The 22,720-nt window shown below is 36.4% G+C and overlaps 1 protein-coding gene across 3 annotated transcripts in view; it reads right to left on the reverse strand.

Moving 5' to 3' along the window:
* Positions 1 to 14,885: 14,885 nt before the first annotated feature.
* LOC150102032 (uncharacterized) overlaps positions 14,886 to 22,720 on the reverse strand; it is a 160,219-nt gene continuing 152,384 nt past the window's right edge. For all 3 annotated transcript variants that reach the window (XM_090400734.1, XM_090400735.1, XM_090400733.1), the window contains one exon: positions 14,886 to 15,016. In XM_090400734.1, the coding sequence (XP_090256860.1) occupies positions 14,886 to 15,016 (131 nt within the window). The remainder of the gene's footprint in view (positions 15,017 to 22,720) is intronic.

Here is a 22,720-nt window from a genome sequence, read left to right on the forward strand (position 1 = left end):
TCAAGTATTAAACTGTGTCAATGAGGACGGCTTTGAATGGGAGTTAGCAGCAGGAGCTGTATTTATAGATTTCACTGCAGCATATGACACACTAAATCTTAGAAAGCTTATAGTCAACATTTACAGCATGACAAAGAGCTATCAGTTAGTCGGGATATTTAGGTCGCAGGAGATTCTTTGTTTATTTTCAAGGAAAAAAGCACAGATGGAGTATCCAGAAAAATGGTCTACCTAAGGGAGGTGTGATATCTCCCCTCTTCAATATATACTAACCACCAACCTATAAATTCACAGTCAAGAACCTTCTTATATGCAGTTGACTGGGCAATAGCTTATCAAGCAAAATCCTTTGATGACATTGAGAAGCACCCCACACAAAAACTAGAAACCCTTAAGGAAAACCAACTGAAACCAAATCCCAGTAAAACCCAAATGTGTCGTTTCAATAATAGGGAGGCAAGGAGAGAGTTGAATATAGAATGGAAGTGTGAAATTAGTTAATTATCCAAATCCAACTTACCTAGATGTTATGCTAGACAGGACCTTAAATTATAAGCGACACATAGAGAAGACAGCAGCTAAAAACTCAAACAGGTAATAATATTCTGCGCCGATTAACATCATTTCGGTGAGGTGCAAGTCCACAAGTACTGCACACCTCTGCACTGGTACTCTGCTTTTCGACAGCCGAGTATGCAAGTCCTGTTTGGGAAAGATCATCACATGTCAAAATTATTGATAAGGTTCATAATGAAACATGTCGGCACATTACCGCTGTCTTGTCCGCGCGGTTAGCCTAATGGCTATGCGCTTTGCAACCATATGCGTGAGGAAGGAGTGTCCTAGGTTCGATTCACGTTGATGACGCGAGGAACTTAAGGACCTTCCTCAGCCATAGCCAAGTTAGCCGTTCTTGGGCGGAGACAGCAGGTTTTTTCCCACCAGTTTATCTGGGGTTTTTCACACCGATTACAGTCAGGAATACCTAGACTGTAATCCGACCCAGCCAAAGGTCTGATTCGTCAGCTATGCCGGTTCCAGAGCCCAGATAAAATTTGGGGGGGGGAAGGGAACTGAAATGATGCCGTACCTCCCCGTAAAGGGGACTCACGGCCGTGTATCATCATACTATTATTATTATTATTATTATTATTATTATTATTATTACCGGCTGCCTACAAAAATTGACCATCTATACTCACTGTATGGTATTGCACCTCCTCACAACAACTAAATGATGAACAGCATCCTTTGTATGGACATGTTGCAATAAATAAGAGGCTAAAATCAAGGAAAAGTTATATTCACTCAGTGGGACCGTTGGTTGATTCCATAAAAGCTACAAGGTAAACAATGCGGCAAGAACAATCTCCTGAGGTTCTGAACTTAAACGAATCTCTTCCTTCCAGCTTACACCTTGATTGTCAAAGATGAAAGACATTGAATTGGGCTACACAGACAATGACAGCTTCTCATGTCGCAAAACACAAATCATGGATCATCTTCTACAATGCTGCTTAATAGACACTAATAATATATGCACCCGAGAAAATGTAATGTAGTGGAATGAAACAGCTTCAAAGTATATTAGTCACTGGATGAGTGAAATTTGACATTTTATGATTTTGCTTAATATTTTATGCAAGTGGAAATTTTGTCTTTTAATGTATGCTTTTAATTCCAATTCTTTTGATGCCTATTTCTTTAAATGTGTGCGTTTAATTATTTATATGTAGGCTCTTATATTTTCTGTAGTTCACACATGAAATAAATAAATAAATAAATAAAAAAGCCAGCAAAGGTTGGTCGATTGGTAGAGCCTCTGCTACTAATGGCTCAGTTAAGTAAGTTTGAGCGCGGTTAGTAGTCGGAAGGGATCCAATCGTTCGATGCTGTTGGCACACTCTCCCTCGATGAGTGTTTGGACTCCCTGGAGGTGTCAAATAATAATAATAAACGCTATTATAGAGGAGAACTGAGGAGGATGCCTACTGCAACCAATAGATGCAGTAGGTATCCATTGCTAGAAGCCAAAATTTATAATTAACACGATTCCCAATCCTTATGTCGCTTGACTCTGTTAAGAAAGGTGCCAGTATGCTGTACCTATGCGTAACATCTCAAAAAAAAAAAAAAAACATTACTAATAACGCAGATGAGCTAATCAGTTAATCTATAAAACTTGCTCTGAAAACAGTAAGCAATCCAACCTCTCCAATAAGCAAAGGGGCGGTCTCACATAATGATTTGGTGAACCAGTGCTAGGATATGATAGACAGATATCAAAAAGTGGTATACGGTGGGTATGAATCTACCAGATTTAAGATGACCAGTGGTGTACCTCAGAGTTCAATCCTTGAGCGATTTGTTGCACATGATGTCCTAAATTTCTATATGATGATAATCTTTTCAATTTTTTTTTCTATTATTATGTTATTTGGTGTTACAAAATGGTTAAACATGATTTTAGTTTTTTCTCTGTTTATTTTTAGACCGACTTTTCTGCTTGCATGATATAGATCAGTTAATCTATATCATTATATTAAGGTCTTCTGGAGTGTTTGTAGAAATTATATCATCTGCATATCTTAGGTGTGTTAAGTTTCTGTGATTAATTTTTATGCTCAAGTTTGTCCAGTTTTTACTTTTTGAAGGACTGCTGTAACGATTTTGGGCGATAGTCTCCTTGTAGGGCACCTTTTCAATTGATACTTTGTTACTCGGGTGAAGTTGGATTGTTGTTGTTGTTGCAGTGTATATTTCCTGGAAGAGGTCCATATACTCCCCAGCAACTACCTGATTCAGGAGTGCTTTATTATTGGATTAGTTTTGGTGAAATCAAATGTTTTTCATAATCAAGAAAGGCTGAACAGAGAGGAAATTAGTTTTCTTCTGCTTTTTCTACTACTTGTTTTACTGCATGAATATGATCAACTGTGTTAAAGCTTTTACGGAATCCTGTTTGTTTTGGAGGTTGATTTGAGTCTAGATGAGGGGTTAACTTGCTTGTTATTACAGTGGCGTAGCTAGAGCTTTTGCCGCCCCTCTCAATACATAGTATTTTTGGTGTGTATTTTAGGAAGCGAATATTCTAAAATGTTATTTTCTTGTTTTTCCGTTAGCAAAATCGTCGATGACATTGTCGAAATCTATTTCATCACTCAGTTGCTGTTCTATAGACAGTATGGCAAGATTTCTTAAACGCAAAGTGCTGCCCAGGGCAGACCGCCCCCTAGCTACGCCACCGTGTCATTAACTTTGTGATAAATTGTACAGATTTGAGAGAATACTAATTGGTCTATATAATTCATTACTTCTTGTCTCCTTTTTTAAATAGTCTCAGAGTATAATTTTTTTCAGTTTTCTAGTATATTCCCTCTTCTATGTATAGAATTTGTAAGTTTATGACATGGTGAACTATGTTGTTTCCTCCCCATTGAATTAATTTTATGTGAATTAGTTCTTCACCAGTGCATTTTCCATTTGTTTTAATGCTTGTTTTATTTCATCTGTGGTGAATGGGGGGATAAATTCCATATGCGATGGGGAAGAATTATTTATATTTGATTTATCTATTGAAGGATCACTATAAAGTTCTTTATAAAAATTCTTCTAGTCTGCTTAGGGTTTGTTCTTGGTTCCTTATTGTAGTCCCATTCTTATCTTTTATTGCAGTTATTTGATTTTACCTACTGATAAATGTTTTTAGTATTTCAGAAAAAAAAAATCAGCTGCGTTTTTATTCCCATATATAGGGAGTAGGCGAGGCCGTTTAGCCCTATCTAACTTTAGTAGTATTATTATTATTATTATTCTTGATACCTCCAAGGAGTCCGAAGACTCATCGCGGGAGGACACCTACAACTGTCTCTACACCTAACCTCTACTACGAATCATCTCCATCAACGCCATCTACCGCCCACCTCCAACACCACCACAACTAGTAATTTTTGTCTGTAAATTGCGTGTGTTCTGAAGGGCCGATTTGTATGTATGCGGGATGAAAAGTATTTTCAGTACTTTAGTACTTCTTAGTATTTTCGTATTTTTATTGTTTCTTTTATTTTTGTAGTGTTATAAGATCTCATTTCATTTGCTATATTTTTCCTTATTGTTTTGCATAGTTCCGCATATTCTATTTTAGAAGATAAGTTTTTGTTTTGTTTCATATTTCGTCTTTTTTTTTTTTTTAGTAGTTGTAAGGTTTCCTCTGAAAGTTTATGGTCATTTTATTGTTTGTTGCTTTTGAATTCGTTGGCTGCTGAGATTATTACTTCAGTTAGGCTTTTGCTTATTTTATTTGTCTTCTTCAAACCTGTTTATTAAGTCGAGTTTTTGAATGAGTTTTTTTTTTTTTTTCGTAATCCTTGTTTTCAATAGGTTTTAAGTCGAAACTCCTAGATTTTTTGTTGTTTAGCCATTTTATTATTTCAAGATTTGTACATCATACATCATAACAAAAATATAAACAGCAGAAATTCGAAAATATTTGTTTGGGATTTTGTGCTGTTGAAGACACCATTAGTCAGAGATTATATGAATTTATTTTTACTCATTTACAATAGTGGAATCTCAGTATTTGTCATTCACGCGGCAAAGGATATGACGATGGCGCGAATATACGTGGTAAACATAACGGGCATCAACAAAAAATTATTGAAACAAATTGTAAAGCTTTCTTTGTTCCATGTTACTCATTAAATTTAGTAGTTTATGATGCGGTAAAACTATCTTTTGAAACATTAATTAAGAAGGAGATGTTAAATCCCGTTTTATTTTATAACCGGGTACGAAACTAGGGTCGAAATCCATAGAGTTTCAATGCCGAAAAAAACTATCGGCGGAACCAAGTGTAAATGATCACTTGGATAGTACAACACCAGGGCAACTCCATGCAAAGGTGGAGCAAGCTCCCTCAAATTAGTGAGGGAGCTTGCTCCACCTTTGCATGGAGTTTTCTAATTTTTGCGAAATAATAGTTGAAATATTCTCGGTGGTTTTACCTCATGTTTCAATGAAATCAACAATTCATTCCACAACTTTCCGTCGATCATAACGTAGCGTAAAACTTGCCTCGTTTGATATTTATGAGAAATATCAGGGGTGCTGTCAAATATCATTGCAAAATACTTTGCTTCTTTTACTTGCTCAATAACTTTTCTTCTTACTTTTTCTTCCAAAATTTCTATAAACTCATTCTGAATAGTAGGCAACATATAGGATTTAGCAAATGTTTTTCCCAGCTTGAGTCTTAGAATATGTTCACGTAGCACTGGATCATATTTCGCCAACAAACGAATTAATTACAAAAAATTTCCTCTATTTCCCGTTGATTCAGGTTCATCATGTCTCATGAATTCCTTCTCGGTGACCCCAGAAGCCTGGTACACCTTTGCTCTGAGTTGCACTACCTTTCTTCAGTCCTGAAGATATTTTCAGGTGCAAACTTTGTTTGCTCACACTTGGATAAAGGATTAAACTAAATTTATTAATCTGTAGTTGTTTTAGGTGCTTCCCTTTTATTCTGAAATTAAGAGTTACACTACTCAGAGTAAAAGGAGTAATTTTATTTTGGGTGCAACTTGATAGGACTGTATGCAGAAAGTAAACAATACATCCCACACATCAGACAATAATATACAGTCACTCCTAATCTTACTGCATATGAGACTCATGATTAACACATTCACCAAATACCATTTCACTCCTGCAACCCAGGGATCAGGGTGTTATTACTCTTTTCAAGGCATATTATTTAAGAAATATTTTAGCTAATGCCACTGTTAATTATTATGTGACACCTCCAAGGACTGGTTGAAGGAGGGTGCCCACTCTACAACTCTCTGTCTTCACTACTCAATCCAACAACAACCCACATCATCTACACCAACGCCATCTACTGCCCACCAACACTACTATTTTCACAGACAACCACAAACATCCATGCCCACGGTGGCTGGAGAGTAGTAGATGGCCTTTTGGCTGGGGAGTGGATACGCTAACCATTCGGCCTTTTAAAAATTAGGCAACCTGGTGGCTCTGAGCTTCCTCAAAGTCACTATACTGATGCCGTGCTTAGTGCAGACATCGAATCAACATAGTAGCATTAGGAAACAGAACTCCAGTTCACGAACCATTCACCAGCCCCAGCCTCCTAGCAGCTGAATTAGAAGAGACTGCCACGACTGCCAGCATGGTGGAGAAATGAGGTGTAACGAGGGTGAAAAATTATTATTATTATTATTCAGGCCTCCATGGAGTCAAAAGACTCATCGTGGGAGGTCCTTCCTAAGAACATAAAGTCTGTCAAGACTCATCGAGGGGAGGTCCCCCCCCCCCTAAGAAACACAAAGTCTATCATGCCACTCCTTAAACATTGACCATTCTCGCTCTCACCACTCCATCAGGCAATGCATTCCACGGTTCAACCACCCTCCATGCAAAGAAACCACTCCTCACCCTCTTGCTCACAGTTTCCTTTCATAACTTCCAGGGATGGCCTCTTGTCATCACTCCCTCCCGCTGTTCAACCAAGCGAAAGAACTCCCCAGTGTCAACCCTGTAACCACCTCTCAACAGTTTAAAAGTCTCAATCATATCACCGCTCCTTCTTCTATCCACCAAACTCTGCAGTACACATTCCCTCAGCCGATCCTCATAACTATCCTTGTACAGTCCTGAAACCATCTTTGTCATCCGTCTTTGTATCCTTTCCACAGTTAATTTATCCCCTTCAAATCCTGGGGACCAAATCTGAGAACAATAGTCCAAGTGTGGTCTGATCAGAGACTTATACAATGGAATGATAATCGTCTTATCTCTGCAGGTCAGTGTCGTTCTCATAATTGCAGCAATGATTACTTACTTAACTTGCTAGACTTGTAAGTGCTAAAAGAAATTCATTATAGTTGTTATAATGAATTTCTTTTAGCATAGCACTAGTGAATGAACTTATAGTGGTATTTGCAATAACGAGAGTAGCTGCACATTGCTCTGTACAACATAATGCTTATCCCACATCATTATAGCATTTTGAAAGGCTTTTTCTATAGGCTCCGAGTTATATGCCTACAGAAAAACCTGAATCAAGCTAGTGTTTCTCCAAGAATAGTTGAGAAATCATGATAACAATCAGTATTTAAGTTGTGCAGATTGTCATTTTTATTGCTCATTTTCATGCCAAATTTGAACAAAAGTTATTTAATTTAGCTAAAAAAATCCTGAAGAATTGTACTGGATTTATTTAGGAGTATAACATCATCAACATAAAATCAAGGGCTGAGTTGAACATTGCCAATTTTGATATAAAGTCTAATGCCACCTTCCTTCATCAAGTTATTCATATAAACAATGATAAGATAAGAATTGAGATAGTGTGTAACTTTTTTCTTACATTCAATATTCACCCTGAGCTGAGTGGATGCATGGCTGTGCAGTAACTGAGATGCTTTCAAGCAAGTATTGCTGCTGTGCATCTGCCAATTAAGGTGCGTGTGCAGAGATGATACTGTATGTAATATTACATTATTTTCTTTCACTGTTAAAAAAAAGTCAGAATTCATATTGTTGGATCACTTTAATGAGAGAGACATAGAGATGATTTTGTTTAAGAAAAATGAATAGCGGAAATTTGACTGTTTTGATTGTTGAGCAACAATGCATAATTGAGCACTTGGTGTGCAGATCACTTTGTCAGATCACTTTGTGATCTGACAAATGTGCAGAACTATGCTGCACATTTGTCAGATCATATAAAAATTTTCCATATAGAGCAGTAGCTAGTTTGCACAGCTGAAAAAAAAATTAGAGGAAATGTTGCTTATATCTCATATGACATCCAACTACTTTCCTGTATCTTCTTCAACTGTAACTGCAGACTTACAAAATAAATAAATATATATATATTTTTGTATAATGTAACATTTACCCCAAAACTAGCATTTTAACAGCTTTTTTACTGCTCATTCTCTCCTGGTATCTTGTAATATGCAGATCCTTGTTATATTTTCATGATTCCTGCAGCACTCAACAGGGAAATTCCAAGTGGTTCTCACATTGTTCTATTTCCCTTTTATAAAGCATTTGAATGGTTTTGGTGTGAGTCATTTGGAGAGACTGCTGCTGGAAGGAAGAGTAATGAGTGCAGAGAATTAATCTGAACAAGTAAAAAGCAATGTGAAAGAATGGGAGAGCAAGAAAGGAGCGACCGAAGTGGTGCTTATGAATGAAAAAGTGGGTGGTACGAGTGTAGAGAATGAGAAAATAAGTGTGTAAGACAACAGGGAAATGAGGAGACACAGGGTGGACAGGCAAACACAGAATAGGATGGCCTGGGATGTACATAGAACAGATGGATTTGAAGAAGATTCTAGGATGAGTAAGGAGAAAAAATGGCTCAAGGAAGGTATGGAGAAGTCTCATCTAATAAGTGATATCAGTAAAAACTTCTTATAGATCCAAGAATGAGTTATTGTGTTTGTATATGAATGCTAGAAGCATCAGAAACAAGGGAAATGAAATGATTACATTGATTGACTTCGTTTACCCAAAAATTGTTGGAATATGTGAGACATAGTTGGATGAGGATGATATCCTAAGAGGAATAGAATTGGAAGGGTATGAGGTATTTTGTAAAGGCAGAAAGGATAAAAAGTGAGGTGAAGTGCTAATGATGATAGAAAAAGAGTTATGCCCATACACATAGAGATGTGTGCATGTGTGTGTGTGTGGGGGGATGAATAGTGGAAACGATTTTGAGGTGAGATACAGGTGAAGACAATGAAATACTTTGCTGGAGGGTACTAACCAGGAAATGTATAAGCAAATAGGAAAATGGTGTTCATTAAGGCAATATAGATTGGAATGACAAGATAGTAACCGGAAGTAAAGAAAATGAATTTGTGTTTTTGAGAGATAACAACCTTAGATGGTGTGTAACAGAGAACACACATGGATTGAGAGTCTTGGATTAGATCATCTTGTCAGAGGATGTCATTATAAAACAAGTTGTCAAATCTCCCTCCAGTTGGTGAGAGTGACCACGAAGTGATTACCTGGGTGGTTGCCAGCCATGTAACGAAAGGGTATATGTGGGATTAAGTACAAGGATAGGTGATTATGAGAAGCTCAGCAGATAGCTTACAACTGTAGCATGGAAGGAGGAGTTGGGTGGAAAAGAGATCATTGTAGCTTGGGTGCTATTTAAGAATGATCTAGTAGAAGTCTAAATGTATTTCAAGGGTCAGAAGACTAAATATAAGGTGTGTATGAAATAGATGAATGAAGGGATAGAGAAAGAGGTCATTATGGAGGCAACATAGGATGAGTGATGATAATCAATTTTATTAGGAGTACAAAGAACAGGCAAGGAGGGTGACTGAGTTGGTAAGGTTAGCAAAAATGCAATATGAGCAACAGTTAGCTATTAATGAAGCAAAAAAAAAAAAAAAAATCTTAGAGAGTTCTTTCGATATGCAGCCAGCAGGGGGAATGATTATGGCAAAATGACATTGAATGAAAAAAATGGTATAAGGACAACTACTACAGAATATAGTTGAGATATTTAATGAGCAGTTCATAAAGTTCTTTCATCCTTTTGAATGTGACATCATGGAGAGTTTGAGAACAGTGGAGGAGGGGGGGACTGACTGTGAGTGAGCAAGAGGTATATGGGGAATTCAGCAAACTTGATGTTAAATAACGCTGCAGGACCTGATGATATATCACCACATATTTTGAAGGAATGTGCCAGGGAGTTGACATCTGCATTGACATATTGGTTTAATATGAGTTTGGGTTTTGGGTCAAGTTCCAAAGGAGCAAAAGGAAGGCAAGACTGTACAGCTTCATAACAAGGTGCCAAAACTCCAGCATCCAATTATAGGTGCTAATCTGTGTGTCAGGTGTTGCAGTTAAAGTATCAAAGAGGCTGGTGAGAACCAGGATCCAGAATCGAGCTGACAATAGTAGTATTTGATGGACAGCACAGATTTGCTAAAGGGAGGTCATGTTTACAATAAGGCGACAGCTGCACTGGACAAGGGAGATGGATGCACAGTAGTATACTGAGCGTTTGCTAAGGCTTTTGACAGATTACTGCATGATAATTTGAGAGTCAAGAGCAGATGGGGCTGTATATAAGGCTAGTGCATTGGATTGGAGATTGGCTACCTGACAGATGTCAGCAAATGTATGGGGGAGCAATATTCCTGAAGAGGAAAGCTCCTAGTGGTGTGGCTCATGGATCTGTTTTAAGGAAATTGATGTTTAACCTGTATGTTAATGATACTGGAGAAGACTTGAATGGGAATATTCAGTTGTTTGCAGATGACACAAAGTTGGGAAAAATATGAGTAATGCAGATGTTGTGGCCTTACAAGACTAACAGGCCAAGTGAATGGGCATGAGAGTAGGGATGTCAGTCCAATGTTGCAAAATGTAAGGTTTTAAAATTTGGAAAACAAAGATTGGATGTAGAATTTAGTCTTGTTGGGGATATATTGTTGGAAGTAATAAGAGATCTTGGAGGTGATGGTGGATGTCAAAATTGCGAGGACAACACAACAAAATCTGGGAATGATGTAGATAAGTAAGGAGATTCTTGTTCAATTGTATAAGGCCTTGATTAGGCCACATATGGACTGTACACAGATTTGGTCACCTGGTTTTCAAAAGGATAAAGAGATGTTGGAAAAGTCCAGAGTTGAAAGACTAAGGTAGTTTCTGATTTCTGGAATGCTGATATGATGTAATTTACAGAGTCAAAAATGCAAAATATATTTCTTTCTTCAATTTCTTGAAAAAAATAAACACTTTTGCATTTATATCCATACTCAATACAAACATTAATGACATCAAAACCTGATCTGTTATGATGCCAGTAAGTGGTGGTGATGCATATTATTGTATATATATGGACTATTTGCTACAGGGGTGGTCTGAAAGGTTCTCAGCCTAACAATGAAGAAATTATAAGTAATTTCAAAATTATTTTTATTTTTCAACATAATCTCTATTAAGACTAATACATTTATTCCAGCAATGTTCCAGCACCATTATCCAGTCACTGTAGTGGTTCTCAGCAAGATCTGCAAAATATCCCTCTACAGCTGCAATCACCTCTTGATTCAAAGAAAAACACTGACCAGCGAGGAAGAGTTTTAGTTTTGGGAAGAGACAAGAAGTCAGATGGAACCAAATCTAGGGAATAGGGCAGATGTTCCAACAATTCATAGTGCAGATTCCTTAATTTTCCCATTGCCAAAACTGGGCAGGTGCATTCCTGATCAAAGATGATTTTTTCTTTTGCAAACTGGGTCTTTTCTCATGAATTTTTTCATATAGTCTGATTAAAATATCGGAATAATATTCACCGGTTATTGTTTTACCCCTTTCAAGATAATTAATAAACAAAACAGCAATGCCATGACCTTTCCTGCTGATGGAACCGACGTTGTCTTCTTTGGAGCTGAACAACCAACTTCTGTCCATTGTTTTGACTGCTGTTTGATTCTGGTGTGTAATGGTGAATCCAAGTCTCATCCATAGTAATAAATCGATGCACAAAATCAGTTTTATTCTTGTTAAAATGCTCCAAAGCACTGTTCAGAGATTTTCATGCAAGTGCATTTTTGATCTGCTGTGAGCAAGCACGACATCCATCTTGCACAAAGCTTTTTCATTTGTAATTCTTCATGCAAAATATATCCTACATGTTCATTTGAAATGCCTATAGTCTCAGCAATTTCATGCAATTTGACTCAGCAGTCATCCAATACCATATCATGAACTTGATCAATGATTTCTGGTGGTGTTGTTACACTTTTTGGACATCCTTCACGTGGATCATCTTCATGGTTAGTATGGCCACGTTTAAACTTTGCAGCCCATTTCTTAATTGTCGAAAATGAAGGAGAAGAGTGCCCATAAACATTTATGAACTTTGAATGAATTTCTTTTGGTGTTAAACCTTCTTTTACAAAGAATTTTATAACTGTACGATACTCAATTTTATCCATTTCAAGGGATACAGATAGCACTTTGGCTTCTAACAGCTGTAAAAAACAAACTACTTGATAGAATGACTTGCAATTTCACATGGATGCTTATGACAGATGTACCAACTTTGAAAAAAAAAATCATGCCGATAGTGTTGCCATCTATGGTCGAGGCAAAGAACTTTTCAGACCACCCTCATATTACCAATAATCTAAAATATATTATTCACTTACCTACAAGAATACAGATAATCCTCATAATTCTCTCAACTTCCAACATCATTCTCCCAAATGCATTATAGATATTAACCATACTATTTATAACGCCAAATAAAACCACATATCCTTTTTTACAGACTGACCTTCTCTCAGCTTTGCATCTCATGACACTATGACAGTATCAACAAGATAATCTGTTATTTCTATTCCTCTTTCGCCAAGGTGTATTTCTGCTCTAGCAGTGGGAAAGGTCTTCATTCTCTATTCCACTGAAAAAACCTCTAATCTGTATCCAAGCCTGGTTCTCCAACAAATGTGCCAAAGCCGTCCATGATAAATAGCTACAATTAAGTGGCTCAAGTCAAAATACCACTTACACTAGATATAACTATTAAAAAAAAAAATCCAAGCAGACTTGAGTAAGTGCCAAATGACATACACCACCACTTAATGACATCAAAATCTGATATTTGTGATGCTGGATCAACTTGCCTACTGATCAAATAGCAGCTGAGCCTTCTTGTCATTTGCTAAATATTATGCTCAACTTCTGCCCTTTCTTGTTTTCCACCTTTCACATTCTGATGATATCATGTAACATCACCTAAAGATAATGCAGACCTCTTGGAATCAGTCATTTATTCTATCTCTTATATGGATGAACAAGGCAAATCTCTTTGCACTATATCACAAATGCCTTCACTATACCAACTTATCTCTTCTGATCTTTTACCAAAATGACATCAGAAACATACTCAATAATCTTGACACTAATACATCCTCTAGTCAAGATGGCATCCCTCATGATATTTCCAAGGCAAGAACTTCTTACCGAGTTATCATTTTACAACGTCCTTCTGCCCCTTGTGATTGCATTTCCTGGTTATTCAATGTGTGTTATGATAGACAGTTTCCTCAGTCAGTACTGGAGAACTACAGGGATCCAGGAGATATATGAGAAATATTGCTCATGATATTTCCAAGGCAAAACCTTTTTACTGAGTTATCTTACAATATCCCTCCTGCCTCTTGTAATTGCATTTCCAGCTTCTTCTCTGGTCATTCAATATGTGTGTTATAATAGACAATTTTCTTTCATCAAATGTTTTTTCCCCTTGACTGGAGAATCTTGTAGTTCTACAGCACTGATTGAGAAATCTGATTTGCTTTCGCCCATACTTTTTTCCCTTATACATCACTAACCACCTTCTCTCCTATGAACAGTTTTGCCAATGACAGTTCACTCCATTCCTCTTCTTCATTCAATAAACTTATATTATTATTATTAGTGACACCTCCAAGGAGTCTGAAGAGGACACCTGCTGTACCTCTCTGTCTCCACCACTACACCAACCTCTACTACCAATCACCTACATCAACACCATCTACTACCCACAACCACCACCACAGCTAGTATTTTTTCTCTGTAGATTGCGTGTGTTATGGGCCGATTTGTCTGTATGAGGGATGAAAAACCCGAGTTGCCAGGAGGGAAAAAACCCTGCTGCCTCCATATGAGATTGGCTAACTCACCTTCAATTGAAAAAGTCCATATAAAGACTCCTCCCATCATGACGAGAATCGAATTTAGGCTCAAATCGAACTTGTAGTGCTCAAAATGATTCAAGCTTCAAGATCTATAACCTATGCCTTAAAAACTGATCTCAAGTGGGGTGAAGTTAATCTAGTGAATTTTAAAGCTATTAAAACACAAATCTGTCTTATTTCTAAGAAGAAAGATATTTCTTAACTTCCCCCTTGCTCTTGATAATATTTCAATTGCCACAAGATCAGTTTTCTCTTTTTGGGTTGACTTTCACATCTCGCTATCCTGGCATAAACACATCATACTCAAAGCCTCTTTCAACATTTACAAAATCTTGGAATTTTTTTTTGCTCAAGCATTACTACATACATCTCCTACCACTTTATAAATTCCAAATCTTTTTAATTTTAGAACACTTGTCTCATTCTCACATTTGGGGTGGTGCACCAAACCTACCTGAAAATGCTTAAATGTATCCAGAGGAAAGTAATCTAATTAACAGATTCTCACAGATTCTTTCCAACTTTCTTAGTTGCCCTGCATTATGCCATTTTTATATGTATTTCCATGGGTGCTGCTCCACCAAACTATCCACTACTATTCCTCCACTAATTCATACACAGTTTAGCTGCAAACATACAGAACCCACATCTCACTCTTCCTTCATTCATCCACCTCTGTTCTTTGGAACAGCCTTACTCATATAATTTTCCTCAATGAATGCAACCCTTAGCTCTTTAAAAATACATTCCCTTCTTTCTTCAGCTTGTCCTTAAATGGTTCTTTTAAGGTCTGCATGCATATAGATGATCAGAAGCAAATTAGCTATGTAAAATTATGCCATCAATAACATGAGTAATGCCATAATTTTTATCTCTAGAGGTGAAATGTAACAGGTTCCTGAAACTTGAGATCATTCTTTTTTTTGTATGATGTAAAGGTCTGATTACCACCAGCTACAATGGTCGTTGTTTTTGTTGTGATGGTTCTGATTAGAATCATTTGTTCAAGATACAGAGAGAGAGATTTACTGAGCAAAATTCAAGTTTTTTCCCCTCCATTAACTATGATAGCAAAAACGTACTAATTAAAAAACTGCAGTATTCTATAAAGAGGAAAAATATTTATTCAAATCTTGAAGTATCTCTTCCAAAAAGTAAAGTTTTGGTCCAGTCCACAGGTACTTGAATGCGAAGACGCCAACTACCTAATCGAGATAAATATGCTGATCTCCACAAAAAGTATGAAGTTATACCTATTGGTTATAAATAAATAAATTAATATAAAACAAAAAACATATAATATTTAATGAACTCGCTACCAATCTCTGAAACAGTATAATTATCACAGAAATAAAGATTGCAGTTTAAGGCAAGTCTCATATCATCATACCGATACCATTTTAACACATTGACCGTCATATGAATCAAATACGATTCACACTACATTTTTTCAATGCGTTGCGTGAATCATATTTGCTTCGCATAAAGATTTTTCTCTCAGGCTGCGTAGTTCACCTGTGATTCATATCTAAATAAAATGCTTATGGGTAATGGAAATGTGGGGCCTGTTAAACAGATTTATATAGTTAGCACGGTAGAATTTCAACTACATGTACAACAGGTGGCTTATTATAGGGGTTTTATTTTTACCTGATTTAGACCAATTTCTAATGTTGAATAAAACAATAACAACAGTGCTAAATATTTATTTATCATAAATTATATGATAAATCATATAATTTATCATATAATTTATGATAAATCAAAATCAAATCATAAATTTTTCTTGTAAAACATTGAAAAACTAATAAACAAAAAATGACAAACAATAGACAAATAGATATGAAAAAAATAATTAGGTGAAATTATTACTAAACAATTACAAAGTACATATTTATGAATTTAGGGACACAAAACACACGTGTTGAAAAGATTATTTTACTGATTAATAATAAAATAATAACGTTACGTTTTGACTCCTGTATTGAGGTCATCTTCAGAAGGATACATGTGTATAAGAACAAGCTACATGCTGTTGCACTCTATGCAAGTAAATTACATCTACGTTGTTAACTAATCATTTTTCTTAGCCTGCCCTCTAGTGAAAAAAAAAATTAAATAAATAAATAGAATAAAATAAACAAAAATAAAATAAAAACTACAATAAACTCTGCTAAAGTCCTCACGTACTAGGATTCTTCTGGAATTATATTGTTATATTTTATATTGTTATATTACGATTATCTTCTGGATTTGTACAGTACAGGTTGCTATTGAATATTCAGGAGAAGAAAAAAAAAAACACTTTACCAAGTCTTCTTGTATTGAGACTTTTCTTCGTGGTTGCTATGAAGGTTGTAGATGGGTCCTCCACATTCTTGGAATTGTTAGACCATCATTTTTATGCAGATTCGGATCATGTTTGAGCATTTCACATGCTTCCTTGACTTTCCACTCGAACCAGGTTTTGGTGCGGTGTAGGGACTTGGTACCTTTCCCATCAATTCTGTGGTAGGTTTAGAGTGCATGGTCAGAAAGGCCGGTTTTTCCAAAATGGAGGTATTTTATGTGACGTTTGTGTTCATCCTTTCTGATTGGGATGGTTTGCTCTGTTTCCCCTATGTATGGTATGTTACATATGCAATCTATTTTGTAAACCCCTGGGTGGGCTAAGTGTAGCAGGGGATCCTTGGAAGAACTGAGTAGGTGTCTTAATTTTGTCGGGGGTTTAAAGGTGGTTTTGATGTTGTATTTGTGTAGTGTTCTGTCTATTTTTTCTGAAATGCCTCTAACATACGGTATAGCAATAACATTCTTGAAATCATTTTTGTTATTAGTGGTATCTTAAGAATGGTTTTTATACTGTATCCATTTTTTATAAAGGTATGTTTGATGGTCTCATATTCATGGTTAAGAACTTGTTCATTTGAACAAATGGTTTGAGCTCTGTGTTTAAGGGTGCTTATGACCCCTAGTTTTTGTGTTGGTGGTGATAAGAAGTTTTGTGTATGTACTGGCCTGTGTGTGTAGGTTTGCGGTAAACTGAGAAGGAGAGACAGCCTGAAGGAAGACGTGTGACAAGTGTGTCTAGGAACCGAAGATAGTTGTTTTTTTTTCTATTTCAATGGTTTTTTGATGCATTTGTGTTGTTTGTTCAGGTGGCTAAGGAATGTATCTAGTGCTTGGCGGCCGTGGGGCCAAATGGCGAAAATGTTGTCGACGTATCCGAGTCACATTTTGGGCTTTAGGCATGCCGATTCTAGAGCTCGTAGCTCAAAATCTTCCATATAAAAGTTCGCTATTGGGGGGTGAGAGTGGTGAGCCCATGGCAGTACCCTCTTTTTGAAGGTAAAAATTATTTTGCCACACGAAATATCTGGAGCAGAGTACGTGGGCAAAGAGGGCCGTGATGTCGTGTGGAAATATGTTCTGTAAGAGTAGGATAGTATCATTGATTGGGACAATGGTGAAAAGGGAAGTTATGTCAAAGCTGACTAATAGATCTTGGTCGTTGAGTGTAATATTTTTAATTTTGTTTATGAATTGTGTAATTTTTATGTAGGAAGGGGAATGACCAACCAATTCCTTGAGTGTGGCTGCTAATTTTTTGGCTAAGTAGTAATTCGGACTGTCAATTCCTTCCACAATTGGACGTAATGGTGTGTCTGTTTTGTGTACTTTTGGCAGGCCATAAATTCTGGGCACGCAGGCATACTGTGGTATTAATTTTTTAATTGTTTTTTCCAGCCATGTGTTAACTGATTTAAGTAGTTCAGTAGTTTTCCTTTTGTTACGTTGCGTGGGGTTGTAATTTACCATTTGGTAGGTGTTGTGGTCCGATACCAAATGGTTCATTTTTTCAATGTAGGTTGTCCGATTTATTTTTCGTAAACAGGCAGTTGAATTTAGTAAACAGGCAATTTCCATCTGTATTTTGTCAGCTAAATTGGCAGGAAGGGATCTTAAACCTCTCTCGATATGATATATGAGAGGTTTAAGATCCCTCCCAGCCAATTTAGCTGACAAAATAAGAATGGAAACTGCCTATTTACTAAATTCAACCAAAAAATTAAGCAGCAACCTAAACAAAGCAGATAAACTGGCCCTCAAATCCCTTAAACATAACGTGACATTATTATCACAAAAGCCGATTAAGGGAATGGCACTGTTGTTTTAAATCGGATAACCTACAACCTACTAGATGCTGCATATTTTCTATTATGTTAACTTTTTGCTAGACAAAAAGTTAACTTAATTCTTGCTACAAAAAGTTAACTTTGGTTAACTTTTTGTAGCAAGATATACATCTTCTCCTATTACTGGTACCAACCTCTTCTAAAATATGTTTTTCCTTGTCTGAAGTCGAAGTGACATTATTTTCCTTTAGTGTAATTCCTAATAACCCTTTTGCGATTTTTTCTCTAAATTCTGTGATGCTAATGTTTTTTATCAGTAACTTGCTTATATACTATAAAAGTGTTCACCACAGCAGAACCTAAAAGAATTTCAACTGCGAGTTTTTGGTAAAAACTCGCAGTTGAAATTCTTATTGAAAATGAAAAGCCTATGATTCTTGAAGACAAGAATCATAGGCTTTTACCTGATCGGATAGATCAATAAAACTTTTGCTTTTGTTATAGTCTATAATAGCTTCCGGCTTTTGCACTTCATTACCATTTCTTGCTGTAAGAGATTTCATTTTGTTCGTGTTTTGTTGATAACATAAGCACTTCACGTTTATTGCACCATTTTATTACCACCACCTCTGTGTCACTTTCTTTACCAATTATTTCACCCTCTTTCAATTTCTTCTGGGTAACATCCTGTGGAATTCCCTTACGATTTTTTCTCAAAGTGCCTACAAGGTGTGTTTGTCTATTCAAAAGTTTGTGTGCTAATTCAATACTGGTATAATAATTATCTACATATATTGTGCGTCCATGGTCAAGTAGATTCTCACAAAGTCCCATAATAATTGAAGTTGGAACACTATTAATGGTATTGGTCTTTTCTGTGCCACAGTATATCTTGGAATCATATGTATATCCATCTTCAATACACAATTTGAATAGTTTTATGCCAAATTTGTGTCATTTATTCTTGATGTACTGATGAAAGGCAAGACAACCTCGGAAAGGAACTAAAGTTTCATCTACGCAAATATTACTCGAAGGCATCATTATTTTCTGGAAATTTTTTCTTATGTGATTTACGAGAGGTGTAATTTTATAAAGTCTTTCAGAAGTATTTCCACCCTCATCTGTGAAGTGTCAGTTACTGAGAAGATCAAACTGATTCCTTGACATAACTTGTTTGATTTCTGTAGAATAGAGGACGTTATTTGGCCAATAACACTCAAATTTTGGCATCTGCACTAAACCAAACCAAATTTGCAGACCCAAAAATATCTTCATCTCATTGGGATTTGTATTTTTCCACTTTCTTATCCTTGCTTTTGGTAAAATTGTCTTACTGAGTTTTTGAAGAGCGTATCTGTTAGTTTCTTGCACCATTAGGTCCAGCAGTCCTTCATCAACAGCATAAAAAAGAAGTCTACAGGCTGTTTATCGTGCATTTCTTCAATAATATTTTGTTTTATTCCAAAATTATTATCCACAAAAACTGCAAATGTTTTAGATTATCACCCGTAATTTCATTCCATTGTAGGTCGGTTGAATTCACATTTCAAAGTATTTCATCTGAGGAAGAATCATTAGTCAAATGCAGATTTCTTATAACATCACCAATTGTTTGTTCTACAGAATGAGCAGCAGTAAAATGAGATGTACTAGGAGTGAAAACTTCAGTATTACCAGTTGTAGATACTTTTATTCTCTTTCTAGCAATGAGAGAATCAGAATTTGAAGACACAGAACTAAGAGACCACTTCCGTTGTAACTTTCCAACGAATATTCGTATAGTTCGTCATCAGATAGAATTTCATTTATCAAGGCTTCTAAATGACGTTGCTCTTTTTCATAGTCATCCATATTAGGGCAATTTATAACAATATTTATCACTATAACAAATTTATTCCATCAGACAAAACACTGAATGCATATAACTGCTCGTACGCATCATAGATATGCAAGTTTGACCTTGTGCGAAGTGCGAATCATGTGTGGATTGCTCGGTCCAGTCAGTAAAAAAATTCTTCTTAGGCCGCGCAGTGCACACGTGATTCGCACTTAACAAATCTATTTAGCTGCATGAAATAGATAAAAAATCATAAAATATGATTATTTTATGTTACTTTCAGCAAATTGTAAAACAAAAAGTTGGCCCGGGAATCACAAAAATTTTTAACATTATGGCGGTCAATGTGTTAAATACAAAAGTGATCACAAGTAGCAGAATTATGTTTGCACGTAAAACTAAAATTAATAGTAATAATTATCTCCTTTATGTATGTGCAAGCATGTGTTCCAACCAACAACCACTGCACTTTATTATTATCAACAGACCTCCATGAAATCAAGAGACGAATCGTGGGAGGTTCCCACTCTCTCATGCACAGCTCATCATTATTATTATTTGTGACAACTCCAAGGAGTCCGAAGACTCATTGCGGGAGGACACCTATTGTACAACTCTTCATCTCCACCACCACCATGGAGTCATGCCTTGACTTAAATTCATTCATAGTCCCTATACTCACCACACTCTCAGGCAATGCATTCCTAACACCCACCACTCTCCATGCAAAAAATATGGTCTTTGTCTTCTTGCACCTTATACAGCTTCTAGTGATCCTTCTATCTCAGATATCTTATGAAAAATCTCATCCACATTAATCTGGTAATTACCACTTACCAACTTATATGTCTTGATCATGTCTCCCCTCTTCCTTCTATGCACTAGGCTCTGTAATTTGAATTCTTTCAATCCCTCATATTCCACATTCTAGAGATTAGAAACCATCTTAGTCAATCATCTCTGAATCCTTCATCTCCAACATACCATCATTCTTTTGAAAACCAGGCAATTAAATCTGTGTACAGTAATTCATATGTGGCTTGATCAAAGCTTTGTACAATGGAATCAAAACATCTTTACTTCTTCATGTCAGTGTTCTCCACATCATAATTTCCCATAATCCACCATGTTGTTCTCCCAATCTTAGCAAAGTGTCCATGAAATTTCAAGTCCCTATCCACCATCATTTACCAACTTACTAATGTAAGTTGCTAAAATAAATAAATATTTAACAATTAAATTGTTAAAATATGACTTCTGTTTAACAAATCCATGGTGAAAATCATATAGAATACTGCACATGTCAATCTACTTGGCTGTCACCAACCTCTCCAACACCTTAACTATAACTCCAGATATACATATCGACCTATAATTTGTAGCCTCAGCTATCACCACTTTTATGAAGTGGAACAATCTTGCCTTCTTTCCACTTCTTTGGGATTTGTGCTGTTGCAAGATTCTTGTTAAACAGGTATACTGAGGCATACTGACTCCCTGGAACATTCATTTAAGTGATAGGTCATCAAGTCCTATTATTTTATTGTAATCAAGCGTGTAAAATCCTCATATACCTCTTGATTACTTATTGGTAAAATACATTGAATATATATTCAATATATTCAATGATTCTTAAATATCCATTTTGTCAGTGCTCAACTAGCATTTATCCCCTTCTTGCTTAACTCCTCATTCCATGCTACAGCATCATGCTGTCTCCTAAGATTTCAATAATCACTGGTCCTGTCGTTCCATGGCATATCCTTCTGATCACTTCATGATCACTTTCTCCATCTGGAGGGAAGTGTGACACCTCATTCATAATCACATGCCTCTGATGAAATTATCTAATCTAAGACTCTTGATCCTTGCATGCCTTTCCTTGTTCACTGGCCAATAGCAACATCCAACTAAATATCTCTTCTTGTCAACGTCCACCTTACACCACACTGCCTCCAAATTGCTGCCACTATTTCTGTCTTTCACGTCTAACTTAAGTAGACATAATTGCCCTGCTATCATCAGCATTCCTCTTCCCTTCTTATCCTTTCTGTCCTACAAAAAAACATGACACCCTTCCATTTTTATTTCTGTTAGGATATTATCTTCATTCAACCATGTTTCACTTATTCCAATGATTTTGGGGCAGATAAATGCAATCAGTGAAACAATTTCTTCTCCCTCCCTTATTTCTGATACTTCTCGCATTTGTTAATAAACACAGCAGTTCACTTTTAGGTCTATAACCAGTCCTACCCAAGCCACATGTTAGCTGTGATTTCCCCACCACATCACATGCATTTGCTCAATCACCTTTATCATCGTTTAACCCATATATCTACTCAGTCTCAACTACCCCACTCATGCCATGATCTATTCCATTCCTATGCTGATCATCTCCATACATACATTCACTACTACTTCCAACATCCACTCTTCCTATGCAATGTCTCCTTGTCCACTCACCCCATCCCATTTCCCTGTTCCTCTTGCATTCCCACTCTCTCTCATTTCCATTCTTTTTCTCTCTTCTTCATCTTTCACACCACTACTGCTTCCATTACCAAGCACTCCAGTCTCTTCTGTAACACTCACTCGATCTTTCATTTCACCTGTTATTTCTGAAATCTTGCTTGCATCACACACACTGCAATTCCATCTAGCAAAGTTTCTTCAGTTTACTCATTCCAAAGCCATTCAAATGCAATTTGTCATGTCTGTATAATTCCATTCTTTCCTCAAATACATGTCATATATCCACAAACTGCACTTCCTTCTCTTCACACAGCTCTGCCAGCATATTATTCATGATTCTTTCTCTCTTCTTCAACTCATCATTGCCATACCTTGGCAACACACTGACAATCTTTCCCACTATACTGTTATCTTTCACTCTCCTCAATAACCTCCTGTATCTGCTCTTACATTCTTTTATATGTGTGGTCACAGGGCTAGTTTCACTGTTTTGAGGGAAGAAAAAC

This window comes from Typopeltis vanoorti, chromosome 11 (assembly GCF_054136105.1).
Source record: "Typopeltis vanoorti isolate ZY-2024b chromosome 11, IOZ_Tvanoo_1.0, whole genome shotgun sequence".
Taxonomy (NCBI): domain Eukaryota; kingdom Metazoa; phylum Arthropoda; class Arachnida; order Uropygi; family Thelyphonidae; genus Typopeltis; species Typopeltis vanoorti.